This window comes from Danio aesculapii, chromosome 14, assembly GCF_903798145.1.
Source record: "Danio aesculapii chromosome 14, fDanAes4.1, whole genome shotgun sequence".
Taxonomy (NCBI): domain Eukaryota; kingdom Metazoa; phylum Chordata; class Actinopteri; order Cypriniformes; family Danionidae; genus Danio; species Danio aesculapii.
In genome coordinates, this window is record NC_079448.1 from 2,942,095 (window position 1) to 2,958,004 (window position 15,910).

The 15,910-nt window shown below is 37.6% G+C and overlaps 1 protein-coding gene across 1 annotated transcript in view; it reads left to right on the forward strand.

Moving 5' to 3' along the window:
• Window positions 1-15,910, forward strand: part of LOC130240334 (protein diaphanous homolog 1) — a 144,205-nt gene that overhangs the window by 111,854 nt on the left and 16,441 nt on the right. The window contains exons 13-18 of the mRNA XM_056471807.1: window positions 190-291; window positions 3,195-3,434; window positions 5,782-5,911; window positions 8,117-8,240; window positions 8,556-8,721; window positions 10,511-10,652. Coding sequence (XP_056327782.1) covers window positions 190-291; window positions 3,195-3,434; window positions 5,782-5,911; window positions 8,117-8,240; window positions 8,556-8,721; window positions 10,511-10,652 — 904 coding nt within the window. The remainder of the gene's footprint in view (window positions 1-189; window positions 292-3,194; window positions 3,435-5,781; window positions 5,912-8,116; window positions 8,241-8,555; window positions 8,722-10,510; window positions 10,653-15,910) is intronic.

Sequence of the window (15,910 nt, forward strand, 5' to 3'; positions counted from 1 at the left end):
AGCTATTATGATTAGAAATGTGGTGAAGAAATCTGCTCTCTGTTAAGCAGAAACTGGCGGGAAAAATATACTGGAGGGCTGATAATTCTGACTTTAACTGGATGTGCATAAAGTTTTGTTAGGCAAACCAAAATGGACATAAACGGAGCAAAAATGGGATCTTCTCTCAAACGGTTGTGTGTGTTTCAGAGTTTGCTGAAGCTGCTGCCGGAGCAGGAGCAGCTGAACACATTATCAGAGATGAAAGATGAATACGAGGAGCTGGCCGAGTCTGAACAGTTCGGTGTTGTGGTGAGAAACGCACTCAAGTGTTGGCTTTGATGAACACAATCATACAGATACAGCCAATCACACATCACTCTATCTCTCTCTTAATTCGATTGAATTCAATGCTTTATTGGCATGAAAAATGTTTCGTACGGTGGTCCCCCGCTATAACGTGGTTCACCTTTCGTATCCTCGCTGTTTCACCGGTGTTTTTTGTTTTTTGTTTTTTTTTGTGCAATTTGACGCTTTTTTTCTACAGAGCATTGTGTTCTGCGTCCTGATTAGCGCATTGTGTTCTGTGCCCTGATTGGCTGTAGACCATTGTCAATCAATATCCTTCGTGCTGTGTCTCCTGTACAGTACAGAATGCATTCAGCGTGCCAAATTTACATAAATCTTCAATCTATAGAGGAATTGCCAACTTACGTCACACATGACGTCACATGGGTTCCCGGCTGCAAAAAGAGACCGGTTGCAATAGCAAACATATCGTGTTGTGCGGTAGGATACCAAATTCGAAAGAACTTAACTTTTACTGTACACCACACTGCTTAAATGCCAACTGCAGATGTCTTTGGCTAAAAGGGAGCTGAATGGAGTGAGGACCTAATTAAAAATGCTGGACTCTGCAGTTCTCATTTCATATCAGTTAAGTTCACGCTATTCTGAATCAGACACAGTACTCGTTTTTGATTGCAGATATGATTTCAGCATAAACAGTTAAATATGGTGAATTAAACTGCGGACACTGAATGCTCAGAATCAAATGTAAACATGTGCGTTCACATACCCTGCCGTACAGCTGCAGTTTGCTGTCAGAATGCAGTAGTTTTGCTTGTTGATGATTACCCAGGTCTTCTATAGCTCTGTCTTTTTTCCTTATCTTTGGCTAAGCAGAACCTCGGTTTTTAGCACTACATAGTGTTGAATCTGATAATCATGGAGCATTATTTCTTGCACATGACCACACAGAACTAAATTGTAGGCATCCAAAGACTTGCAGGCCTTTAACTTCTCTACTGTGAAATCACTTGGAGTTTCAATGAGATCGTTGTATATTTGGGGCTGGATGCTTGGCCATTTTGTCTTATCTAATATCCATTGGAAGGGGGTGCTATCGCTAATGGACCTGTCAGACGAACGCCGCTCACTTTAACGTTAATTTTGCAGAATAACTGTGCTTATCACTGGGTGACGAGCTGTAATAATACACTGAAAGCATTATGTTAATAATATATATAATATGTAATCAATATCTTATTTCTAAGACGACAACAAACTCTGCACCACATCGGATGTCATTCCCTCGCTGTAAATGCTAGCACTCCCAGTTTTTTTGTGTTTACAAACATGGTATATAATATGTAATCAATAATTAATTATCAATAATAAATTATTTCAAAAATCAATTATTTCAATAATCAATCAATAATCAAATATTTCAATAGTCAATCAATAATCAATTATTTCTGAGACAACAAACTCTGTGCCACATCGGATGTTATTCCCTCGCTGTAAATGCCAGCGCTCCCAGTTTTTTTTTTGTTTACAAACATGGTGTATAATATGTTATCAATAATTAATTATCAATACTAAATTATTTCAACAATCAATTATTTCAATAATCAATTATTTCAATAATCAATCAATAATCAATTATTTCAATAATCAATCAATAATCAATTATTTCAGTAATCAATCAATAATCAATTATTTCAATAATCAATCAATAATCAGTTATTTCAATAATCAATCAATAATCAATTATTTCTGAGACAACAAACTCTGTACTGCATTGGATGTTATTCCCTCGCTGTAAATGCTAGTGCTCCAAGTTTTTTTGTGTTTACAAACATGGTATATAATATGTAATCAATAATTATCAATACTAAATTATTTCAATAATCAATTATTTCAATAATCAATCAATAATTAATAATTTCAATAATTAATCAATAATTAATTATTTCAATAATCAATCAATAATCAATTATTTCTGAGACAACAAACTCCGTACTGCATCGGATGTTATTCCCTCGCTGTAAATGCTAGCACTCCCAGTTTTTTTGTGTTTACAAACATGGTAATTCATTTATAACATTGTGACTCTGAAGTTTTTTTCTCCCTAACAAATCCCATAATGTCAACGAAACATTTAGCACCGTCAAACGCACCCAAAAGGCAGAGGAAGATGCTAATGATCACACAAAAAGTTGGAGTTCTGGACATGCTAAAGAAAGGTGGAATTTGTGCGGCTGTAGGACATCATTACGAAATGAATGAATCTTCTGAGAAAAGTGCATAACGTGTGTGGTGAGGGGTTTTACAGCCTTAAAACATCTATAATAAGTCAAAATAAAGCTGACTACTTCACGGATTTCACCTATTGCGGGTTATTTTCAGAACGTAACTCCTGTGATTAAATGAGGGACCGCTGTGTTTATTGCCAAAGCATTTGTGATGGTGTCATTTTAACTGACACTTGCACCAGTTTTGCACATTAGCACCAGACACTTTCTTACGACCACTCAACAACGTCTCAACATGAAAAATAAAATGGGCATTAATGAAGTGAGCTTCACACAGGCGAGTGGGTTTGACAAACCACCTGTAGAAACGCTCTTCTCTCTCTAAAAAAACACTCCCTTGTCTTAACGTTCGCACTTAAATCTCTGATCATAAGAGTTCCTTTGTATAATGATCACTTGTTGTGTGTATTGCCTCTTCTTGTTGAGTCACTGAATGCTTCCTCGACTGTAAGTCGCTTCGGACAAAAGAATCCGCTTAAAACATTCAACAGAATATGTCAAATCAAATGAAGTAGAAGTAGTGGTAAAAACATAATAGTGAACAGTATATTTACCATTCATCATTTGGATTCATTTAAAATGGTTTGTAATTCAGTGTGTGTCTCTGTCTGTCTGCAGATCAGTTCAGTGAAGCGTCTGAAGCCGCGTCTGACTGCCATCCTCTTCAAGCTGCAGTTTGAGGAGCAGGTGAATAACGTGAAGCCGGATGTGGTGGCGGTGACGGCGGCCTGTGAGGAGCTGCGCAAGAGCGAGAGTTTCTCCAAACTGCTGGAGATCACACTGCTGCTGGGAAACTTCCTGAATGCCGGCTCACGCAACGCCAAAGCTTTCGGCTTCAGTGTCAGCTACCTGTGCAAGGTGATTCTCAACGTCCTATTCAGGAGTTTTAACACACTCCTTAAAGCTCCCATGAAAGTAAAAGAAAAAATATTAGATGTTATGGCTCGTTTCCACTGACTGGTACGGTTCGGTTTGGTACGGGTCACCTTTATCAGGCTTGCGTTTCCACTAACAAGGGTACCCTTTTGGTGGGCGTGGTGTATGACAGAAAGTTTCAGTCGACGTCATTCTCGCTCGAGGAAATGTCTACAATAAAGCTGTACAGGTCACTTACATATCATATGAAAAGCACTTCTCACAACACAGATGCTTTATACACATAAATACTTGTGTAGAAATGTTTATTACTAACTTTTCTATTAACATGAGTTGATTATAACTGCAGATCAAAGACAGTGCGAAACAGCCTACTGTAACGTCTGTAATTATATTAAATAAATTAATAAATGAACATATATAAACACATACAACCCCTTACAGTCTCCGATATGTTACCAACTACAGAAGAACTACATATAGCAGACATTTCGTCCGTATTTAGGTTCAAAACAACACAAAATATAGCCTACAGTCAGTGAAAACCTCTCATCTGTGTCTGTAATCTTCAGCAGCACATGTAGCCTCTGTTAGACAGTAATTCCCTCATTCCCGGTTCATATTAGTCCAAAATGCGAAGATAATAAGTGAGTTCTACATGGCATTTTGTTCATGTTTGCTGAATAAATAATGTGCTCCTTTTTTTCCGGCTTCTCCTTTGTTTCTTCACGCTTCACTCTCGCGTTTGTCAGTGTCTGACAGGATCGGGTTTCAAAAGAACATCAATAATCAAGCGCAGGTTATTATCATCAGCTCAGGAAGTTTGTTATTTGATATAATGTTAGACGCGCGCGAGCGCTAGCAAGAAAGCGAAACCGCTCGCGCCTCAGACTGGCTCGTAAAAAACTACGGGGCACAGAGTAAATCTGCTCTACTTCTTGGCTTTGTGGCTGTTCATCAAGACGACGACAAGGTTTGTTTGAGCCCAGATCGACCATGGCTCGTTATTATATGTATATATAATTCCGCTGTAATCTCTCGCTGTGTATTTCAAACATGGCAGGTTTTTGTTTTCATTCTGGCTTGTTGCGCAAGCGAATGACGTATCTCTGTAAACCAATAGGGTTCAGCTGCGCATGTGGCTCCGCCTTATGGTACCCTTTCTCATGTTTGGTACCCTTTCGAAAGGGTGCCGAAAAAGTAGTACGGTACGGTTCGGTACGCTTTTTGACAGTGGAAACGGCTATAAAAGCGTACCGTACCGTACCACTCAGTGGAAACGGGCCATTAGTTTCACTCTGTTAGTTTTTAGGATATCTATTAGTTTGTGTGCTCCAAAACAGTGACGCAATTCACATTTAGAAAAATATAAACCTGATGTAAACATCCAAAGCTTGCACTTTGTCACTTCAGCCTAAATGGATCAACGTTTTTTTCAGGTCATCTCATACTTAAGTTTCTGTTTTGTCCAATCAAAGCTCTCTAGTATCTGACATGCCCCACCCCCTTTTTTCACATTTGCTTTTCATTTGATGCGCTTGAGCTCAGCCACTCTCACTGACAAAGCTGTGATAAACGCAAAATGCTATTGGCTGTGTTTTTTTTTTTTAGGATAAGCTACTCTTTCTCTATTTTTTTTTTCTTTTGAGATTGTCAAACATCGAATAAAAAATGCACATTTCAAAGCAGTTCACAGGACCTTTAAGTAAGCAATAATGTATGTCCAGCTGGATTTTCGACTGTTTGATGCCGTCTTTTGGTTGAATAAGACCTAGGTTAGTGTATGTTCCATTCAGCCTTTTCTTTTTCTATCAGCTTTGCATTTAATTATTGTAATAATCAACTATTATGGCTTACAACAATATTTTGTCTACTTTTTTTACGTTTTGTGTCAAATAGCTATATAATAAGCAGGATAAAGTACAACCAGCTGGTTAATTTCACAGATTATTCAACAGTACTTCATGACGGGCTGCCGATAAACCGATACTTTATCTCCTACATATACCGTATCGAATGTCCAATCAAAATCAAGTATTCCAGACAGTAGTGTAATAACAAGGCAAATTTCAATTTTGTTCAATATTGATGCTAATAAATTTAACAGGTATGAATAGATTTGTTTCATTATAGAGCAGCTTCCAAATCAACATGATGACAAATGTTTGGGAAATTTGTTGTCCCACGTCACAGTTCTCTCTAAAGTACATGTGCTTTACCGAATAACTTGAATATTATCGATTCATTATTGAACGAAAGAAAGAACCCTAATGTTTTGTTGACTTGTTTTCAGTAAAAAGTGTGTGTGTGCATGTGTGTGTGTGTTTAGTTGAGAGACACTAAATCGGCGGATCAGAAGCAGACTCTCCTGCACTTCCTGGCGGAGACCTGTCAGGAGCAGTACCCTGAGGTCATGACCTTCCCAGAGGAGCTCATCCATGTGGAGAAAGCCAGCAAAGGTCAGTCTCGTTTTTTCCACCTTTAATATATTATATATTTGAATGCAATATTAAATATTTGAGAGTTTGTATAGCACTGACCTCGAAAAAATTTGGGTTGCTTTTGACCTCCACTGTAAATGTACTATTCAATATATACAATGTTCAGCTCTTAAAACTTTCTAAATTATGAAAAACAAAAAATTAAACAAAATAATTATATATATATATATATATATATATATATATATATATATATATATATATATATATATATATATATATATATATATATATATATATATATATATATACAGTTAAAATCAGAATTATTAGCCCCTCTTAGAAATTATTTACTTTTTTTTTATATTTCCTAAATGATGTTCAACAGAGCAAGGAAATTTTGACAGTATTTCCTATAATATTTTTTCTTCTGGAGAAAGTCTTATTTGATTTATTTCGGCTAGAATAAAAGCAGTTTTTAAATTTTTTAAACACCATTTTAAGGTCAATATTATTAGCCCCTTAATGCTAATACTTTTTTTCGATAGTCTACAGAACAAACCATATATACAATAGCTTGTCTAATATATATATGCACACACATTTTTGTATTTTATGTACAGTGTATCTATTTATACATACATAAATATACACAGTACACATACATATATTTAGTAAATACAAATTTTGTCTTGGATGTCATCAATAGCTATTAATCGTTTGACCTCACTAAAATAAGTACACTTGAATAATATCAATATTTTTATTCAGCAATGTTGCGTTATATTGATCATAATTGGCTGCAAATGCATTCTAATGTTACAAAAGATTACGCTACCTGACAAAAGTCTTGTTGTGGATGTCAGTTGTGAGAGCAACAAGTAATAACTCGACTTCTAGTTGATCATTTGGAAAAGTGGCAGAAGGTGGATTTTTCCCATGAGTCATCTGTTGAACTGCATCCCAATCATCACAAATACTGCAGAAGACCTATTGGAACCCAAATGGAGCCAAGATTGTCATAGAAATCAGTCAAGTTTGGTGAAGGAAAAATCATGGATTGGGGTTACATTCAATAAGGGGGCGTATCAAGACATTTGTGCTGCCCATTACATTACAAACCACAGGAGAGGGCAGATTCTCCAGCAGGATAGCGCTCCTTCTCATACTTCAGCCTCCACATCAAAGCTCCTCAAAGCAAAGAAGGTCAAGGTGCTCTAGGATGGGCCAACCTAGTCAGCAAACATGAACATTATTGAGCATGTCTGGGGTAAGATGGAGGAATCATTGAAGATGAATCCATGAATCTTGATGAACTCTGGGAGTCCTGCAAGAACTCTTTCTTTGCCATTCCAGATGACTTTATTAATCAGTGATTTGAGTCATGTCAGAGATGTATGGATGCAGTCCTCCAAGCTCATGATGGAGTCAGACACAATATTCATTCTGTTTCCACTGCAGCATGACCACATATTCTATACTGGACATTATTGAAGGTTCAGTGATGAGACTTTAGTCTAAGCAGAGTCAGACCTTACTGTCCTAATCAAATCATTCAAAATGAATGATCATATTTTATTGTGGTCAAATAAGCATCATCTAGAGGCCTTTGCCTTTCTTATAAGCCACTTCTGATACCAAATGATCAACTACAAAGCAAGTTATTCTTTGTTGCTCCTAAAACTTAGATATTTGACAAGACTTTTGTCAGGTAGTGTATGTTAGTAATACATGCTATTCTTTTGAATGTTTTAATTATGAAAGAATCCAGTAAGACTGACTGTATTTGTATTCACAGACAAATTTTTTGCATATAAAATTTGACCAAAAAATGCTTTTTTGCCAAAATAAAACCTTGAAGAATTAATATATTAAGCATTTTGAAAGAATGTATGTAATAAAAGACATAAAAATGTGTCATTTTATGATAAAGAAAACTCATCATAGTTTCCAGAAACACAGCAAACAACAATTCTCAGGATCAATAATCAGCTTCAGATCATTATATTAGAATTATTTGTGACAGGATCATGTGTTCAGTGGTTCTAAAAATGCAACATTTAATCACGAAAATCAATAATATTTTTAAATAAAGTCATGTAGAAGTATTATTTAAATACTGATTAAAAAGTAAAGTTTTTTTACTGCATTTTTGATTTCAATTAATTAGACGAGTCCTCTTTTAAAAAACATTTGCTCCATACTTTTCTCTCTCTTTCTCAGTGTCAGCAGAGACGCTCCAGAAGAGTCTCGATCAGATGGGGAAGCAGATCAAGAGCCTTGAGAAGGACATCGAGACGTTTCCTCCTCCGCAGAGCGACAAGGACAAATTTGTAGAGAAAATGACCATATCCTTTACTTCCTGCCGGCCTGCCGCATGACAGGAAGTGTCACTTTGGTTTCCACAGTCATTTGCTCAAACAATAGTGTTACACAAACACTGTCTCAATGATCCATTGTGACATCACATCCTGTTTGGGTTCCAGTGTTCATCCTCATGAATCATCAGAGAGATATTATTTTAATTCTTTGAGGAAGTTTGTGGGAGTGTTTGTTTCAGTAGTTGTAGTAAATTATTAATAAACAACTCATGTTGCTGATCAATTTATAATTGATATGAAGTATGATCACGATGACGGGTTTTTCTTGACGGAGTTGTGCACAGTTTTGTATCGACGGCTCGGGAGAATTTCGAGAAGCTCCAGCTGCTGCATGAAAACATGGAGAAACAGTATGAGGATCTAGGAAAGTATTTTGTCTTCGACCCCAAAAAGATGAGTCCAGAAGAGTTCTTCGGTGACCTCAACAACTTCAGGACCATGTTCCAGGTGAGACCAATGACTTATATATATATATATATATATATATATATATATATATATATATATATATATATATATATATATATATATATATATATATATATATATATATATATATATATATATATTAGGGGTGTGACAAGATGCCTACTCCACGAGACACAAGAAAGATTTTTACACTATTTTAAAGAAATCCTTAATGATGAAACGTATGAATGGAATAGTCCAAGAATTCAAATATTTTGCTAATATATGAATGGAAATTAAATTTTTATGTAAAAAAATCACAAAATGCAAAACAATTTAGGTGTTTTTTTTAAATCATCATCTAATGAGTTTACTTCCATTTTAATGAACATGCATATAAATTTATGTGCATAACTCACTGGCTTTTCTGCTATTGAATTTCAGAGTATTTACATTGCAGATCTTGATGGTCAATTCGGATTTTGTTACAGTATCTGATTCTTTTTTTTAAGACCTGTTTACTTATCATCTTTATCTTTATCATCGACTCCTATCCGATTGTCTGCATTTACACTGCACATGGCAAAAGGTGCAATGGCCAGAAAAAAAAGAGCGGGCGCTGACTGACAGCTGATAATAAAAAAATTCCTGTTTTTCACGTGTTCACATAGTTTCATTTTTTTTTTTTTTTTTTTTTGAGTTGTTTTGCTATAGTTTATGACAGAAATGTTCTCATTTTACCATCTTTTAATCTAGAATTTTTTTAACCAGTAGCTATTTTAATGTCATGTTCATGGCGTGATTTATGCCCATGATGTATGAAATAGTTTTATATTAATTTATATTGTGTGGCGGATGTTGTTCTCTCTCTCTCTCTCTCTCTCTCTCTCTCTCTCTCTCTCTCTCTCTCTCTCTCTCTCTCTCTCTCTCTCTCTCTCTCTCTCTCTCTCTCTCTCTCTCTCTCATTCAACATGCTTAAATACTTGAATGTGTTTGGAAATGATGAAGGCGGCTGTGTTGAGTCTCCATCAGTTCAGTATGTGTGTGTGCTTAGAGATGTGTATAGCTGCAGAGAATTTTGTCAAACAGCTGTGTGAACTGTCCTGTCGAAAAATGCGTCTAAAAGTCCTACACGATGGTAATAGTTTGATTGCGGTGTTTACATATCTGTGCTGCACTTCAATAATGCGGCTTTCAGCACATGTAAAGTGACATTCCATCACGTGGCAATGTCCATGGTTAATTTGTTTGGCTGCAGTTGTAGACTCTGCTTGGACATGAATAACGGCAGCAGCCTTTGAACTCCAGTCAGAAAAAAAAGCGATTACGTCACACCCGCTCGGCCAACCGAGTGACATGTGCAACACAGAGGCCAGCCTTACCAGGTGTGCGCAAAGCACTTGATTTGCGGTTCAAATTCAATCCTGTTCCAAACTTCAATGCTAATTTAACCCTCAAGCTTCATCATGCAAGATATCGTGACATCCCTAATATATATATATATATATATATATATATATATATATATATATATATATATATATATATATATATATATATATACATATACACAGGCAGACATGGACAAAAGTGTTGGTCTCTTGCATTGAAGAAAGAAAAACTACAACTATCAGACGAAATGAAATCACTTCAAACTGAAAAATGTCATGAATAATCAAAAATAAGGAAATAAACAGAAAATAATAGTGGATTTTTTTATGGCCAAACAGAAAACTTTGTGTTTAAAATGTAACAAAGTCCATTTCAAATGCGCAATTTAATCTTTTCCTGTCGATCTTGACTTGGCCTCTCTGTGTTTGTTTTCCAGCAAGCGGTGAAAGAGAACCAGAAACGCAAAGAAGCGGAAGAGAAGATGCGCAGAGCCAAACTGGCCCGAGAGAAAGCTGAGAAAGAGAAAGAAGAGAAGCAGAAGAGGATAAACTCTGGACAGATTCCCAACATCAACGACGGTACACATTTCTTGCTTTTGTGCACTTTCTTGTGTGCGAGTGTGCACCTGTGTTTGTGTGTGCGCAATTGTGTGTGTATGTTTGCAAGATTTTGTGTGTGTATGAGCACAAGTGTGTGCCCGTGCATTTGTGTGCATGCTTGTGTCTATGTGTGTGTATGTGTCATGCCTGTGCTTGTGTGCGTGCAATAGGTTGTTTTCACATGACGCGAAATTCAGAAGGAGAGTAACAAGGGATTCTTCTACATATTAATTGCGATCAGAACATCAATCTGTTTCTGTTTTATGTTGTTTATATTTGTTTAAATCGGCCAAAATAAGAAACGCAGAACAGCTTTTATAGACTTTCAAAAGTTTTTGCTCATAAAGGGGAAAAGTTCAAGAAACTGGCTGAGAAAAGGCGACCTGTAATAAACATTTTTTCAATACATCCATGTGTACAAACATTTTGAACATGATAATTCGCATAATTAATAATTGACAGCACCAATATAGCTACAGGCCTAACTACGTGTATATAGGTGTTAATGTGTTATATATAAATCAGATACAAACACCAACACACTTATACAAAATCCTAGAGAATATAATTAACGTACACTGCCATGTAACCGATGCAATCAAATCTCTATCTTGCTTTGTAAGTCTTTACTGGCATTTCGGCAGAATAAACAACCGTAACTTGAACATCGAGATGCGCAGCAGTTGATCGACAGAGCAAAAAAGAAATGCAACCCTCGCGACAAAACTAGACGGTTATTATTGTGGAGCACTTTTTCCCCTTTAGAAAAATAAATAAATAAATAAATAATAATGTAGACCAGGGGTCACCAATCTCGGTCCTGGAGGGCCGGTGTCCCCAAAACAATCTCACGGCAATTCGTAACTTTTTGATTTAGTGGCTAATTCGTACGATCTAATTCGTACAATTTAGTACGATTTGCTCATCCGCCAATGACGGTTGGGTTTAGGGGTGGGGTTAGGTGCCACGCCTCCTTTTTAAAATCGTACAATTTCGTACAACTGAACTCGTACGAATTCGTACGAATTAGCCATTAAACTGACAAAACGTAAAATACTTACGTTTTCTCGTGAGGTCAGGCTGGTGTCCCTGCAGGATTTAGCTCCAACTTGCCTCAAGACACCTGCCTGGATGTTTCAAGTTTACTTAGTAAGACTTTGATTAGCTTGTTCAGGTGTGTTTGATTAGGGTTGGAGCTAAAATCTGCAGGACACCGGCCCTCCAGGAACAAGTTTGGTGACCCCTGATGTAGACGATGCGTCATGCTTTTGCTTTAATCTGTTATTTTGTGGTGTCTGGAAGATATCCGCTTGGAGAAAAACTGTAGTAATTTATAATCACATAGTCGCATATCACATATAATCACATAGTAATTTATATTGAATCACATAGTAAAGTGTATAATGTGTACAACTCTTTGTTAATGAATGCTACAGAATACTGTAGCATAGACTAGGGTTGGGCGATGTCGACCAATTTGGCATTGTATGATGTCTAATGTAAAAACATCACGATGATCGATGGCATCGTCGTCGTAGGCGGCAGTGAATTAAATATTTATAAATAATTAATGAATTCATAACTGATTGATTATATGTAGCCTACCATTTTAACTACCTGACCTGCATGGTCTTTACTTTACACATAACCAAATCATAAATAAAGAGAAGTCACACACACATTACCCCCTGTCAGTCTTTTTTTCCGTGGGACTCTGGCATGAATAGGCAGAGTGATCTGTGTCGCTATAATGGCGTCGACAAACTTGGTTGGTAAAAAAGCTGCACAACCAACAGGAACCAACCAACAGCATCCGAGGTTTTGGCTAAAATGACTAAGTACAAGCGTGAATGCGAAAGATTGAAGCAGTGTAGTGACGCTGAGACACGTTACCTGATAGATTCAAAAGACAGAAGAGTCGTTAAATAGAGACCAGATTAATTAAATTTCACGTTTAACAACTATAGTAAGACGCCATCCCACGGTACATCCTTGATAAACTGTCTGGCGTACAGTTCTCTCTGGAGCTCAGATTAGCACATGACAGTGTGTGTGGTCACGTGATGTGCGTTTTCAGAAAGGCTAGATGAAACGCCCGTGTGGACGTGGATTATTTTTGTTATAAAATGGCATTTTAAAACTAAGACGTATTAGTGTAAACGGGGCCTCAGTGTGTATTTTTCATGAGCGGGTTTGCGATGGGGGTGAGGCGGAGGATTGGCGATGCTGGCTCAGCATCGTGATGTCAATCGACCATCGGCGATGGACGATGGCATCATCTATCGACCCAACCCTAATAGTAGGCTGATAAGCTTTAATAAATAACTATAGTTTACTATAGTATTTTTTTCATGTAATGTAATAGCTTATACCAGTGTTTCCCAACCCTGTTCCTGGAGGCACGCCAACAGTACATATGTTGGATGTCTCCCTTTACTAACCCATTAACTTCAGGTGTTGGAGTCTCTTCTGATGTTATAAGTTGATTCAGGTGTGTTTGATTAGGGAGAGGTTGAAAATGTGGACTGTTGGTGTGCCTTCAGGAACAGGGTTGGGTTATACAGTATAAACACTGGCTTATACAGTATCTGTCGCCTCGATGACAGGCAAATACATTTTAGTTCAGTCGAAAACTCAGCCCTCTTCATGATATAAGGATCATGCCCAACATATGTGCTTATTTTCTATTCATATCTCTTTTGAAATATGATGTAAATCGCAAAAATACAGACTTTCCTCTATATCTCGCATTGTTTTTTTACTTCCTGCCCTCCATCTGAATTCCACGCGTCAACAGAACCACGGGATTGAAAACAACCTATTGTCACTGTGTGCGTGTGCACATTTGTATGTGTATGATTGTGTGTGTGTGCGCGTGCTTGTATGTTTGTTTGTGTGCACATTTGTAAGTTTTCTTGTGTGTTTGCGAGCCCACGCTTGTGTGTGTGCGTGCACGCTTTTGTATGTCCTTGTATATGTGTGTGCACATGCTTGTGTGTTTGTTTGTGTGTGTTTGTGATAGATAGAAATGCGAGAGCTCTACAAAAACAGAAGGAGAATCTCTGCAGCTTATTTAGGTCAAACTCAAAAGAAAACTTCCACTTTGTACCCTTCTCTGTTGTTTGGAAGGAAATGTGAGCTGGACGTATTCAGAAGAGTTTGAAATAAAGTGTGTCCTTCCTCAGATGTGCTCTTCATACACACTGTTTTATGATGTTTGCGTCACACACACACACTGATTCACACATAGTTAATGTAGATCATGTGGAATCACTCGACTGTTTTCATCAGTATAGTACAACTGCTGTAATGAATGAGCTGCCTTTCTTTTTGCTCTCTCTCTCTCTCTCTCTATGTGTGTGTGTGTGTGTGTGTGTCACTCTCTCTGACCTACTTTTCTGGTCTGGCTGCAGTTTGAAACTTTCGGGGCTCCAGATTTCCACTCATTATTTCTGCAGGTCTGAGGGTTCAACAGAAGAACAGTAAAGTTTAAACATTTGCTAATCCATTAGCTAACATTAGCAACAGTGATCAATACATTGTCTGCGCACATTAATCTTTAATGTTATTCATTAAACAGGCAGCTAATCTTAACAAAAAGAGTATGTTTGAGTTTGAAAATGTACTTATAAATCTAGAAAAATGCAGTAATAATAGATTAGTAGAGCTATTGTTCATTGCTAATGCTAATTCATGCTAATTTCCAATTTCTCAGTGATGATAGTGATTAGTTCTGTAATTTTTTTGTATTTGTTTTTAAATTTTGATGTCTATTTGTATAGTTAACACTTCAAATGTTATTGAATCAGACTGTAAAATATTCTTTAACATCTACAATCTGACTGAATTAGGTAAACAAATACTTGTTAGCCACTAAATGCTGTTTCCCATTACGCTGGTCATTTCTGAGGTTTCATTTGCATGCAGGTGCAGATTTGAATGTCAGTTGAGCAAACGTGCGATTAAAACACGTATAATGCTCCTTCCAGATGATCAGAGTTGTTTGTCTTGCGTACACTCACTGGCCACTTTATTAGGTACACCTTACTAGTACCAGGTTGGACTCACTTTTGCCTTCAGAACTGCTTTAATCCTTCGTGGCATAGATTCAACAAGGTACTGGAAATATTCCTCAGAGATTTTGCTCCATATTTACATGATAGCATCACGCAGTTGCTGCAGATTTGTCGGCTGCACATCCATGATGCGAATCCTCCCGTTCCACCACATCCCAAAGGTGCTCAATTGGATTGAGATCTGGAGACTGTGGAGGCCATTTGAGTACAATGAACTCATTGTCATGTTCAAGATACCAGTCTGAGATGATTCATGCTTTGTGACATGGTGTGTTATCCTGCTGGGATAGGGATGGACACGGTGAGAAAAATACTCAGGTAGGCTGTGGCGTTGACACGATGCTCAATTGGTACTAATGAGCCCAAAGTGTGCCAAGAGAATATCCCCCACACCATTACACCACCACCACCAGCCTGAACCATTGAAACAAGCCAGGATGGATCCATGCTTTCATGTTGTTGAGGCCAAATTCTGACCCAGCCATCCGAATGTGGCAGCAGAAATGAAGACTCATCAGACCAGGCAACGTTTCTCCAATCTTCTATTGTCTAGTTTTGGTGAGCCTGTGTGAATTGTAGCCTCAGTTTCCTGTTCTTAGCTGACAGGAGTGGCATCCGGCGTGGTTTTCTGCTGCTGTAGCCCATCCGCCTCAAGGTTGGACGTGTTGTGTGTTCAGAGATGCTCTTCTGCAGACCTCCATTGTAATAAGTGCTTATTTGAGTTACTGTTGCCTTTCTATCAGCTGGAACCAGTCTGGCCATTCTCTTCTGACCTCTAGCATCAACAAGGCATTTGCGCCCACAGAACTGCCGCTCACTGGATATTTCCTCTTTTTCAGACCATTCACTGTAAACCCTAGGGATGGTTGCGCGTGAAAATCCCAGTAGATCAGCAGTTTCTGAAATACTCAGAGCAGCCCGTCTGGCACCAACAACCATGCCACATTCAGAGTCACTTAAATCCCCTTTCTTCCCCATTCTAATGCTCGGTTTGAACTGCAGCAGATCTTGAATATGTCTACATGCCTAAATGCATTGAGTTGGTGCCATGTGATTGACTGATTAGAAATTTGTGTTAACGAGCAGTTGACAGGTGTACCTAATAAAGTGGCCGGTGAGTCTGAGACACACACACACACAGAAGAATCACTGACCTCTCAG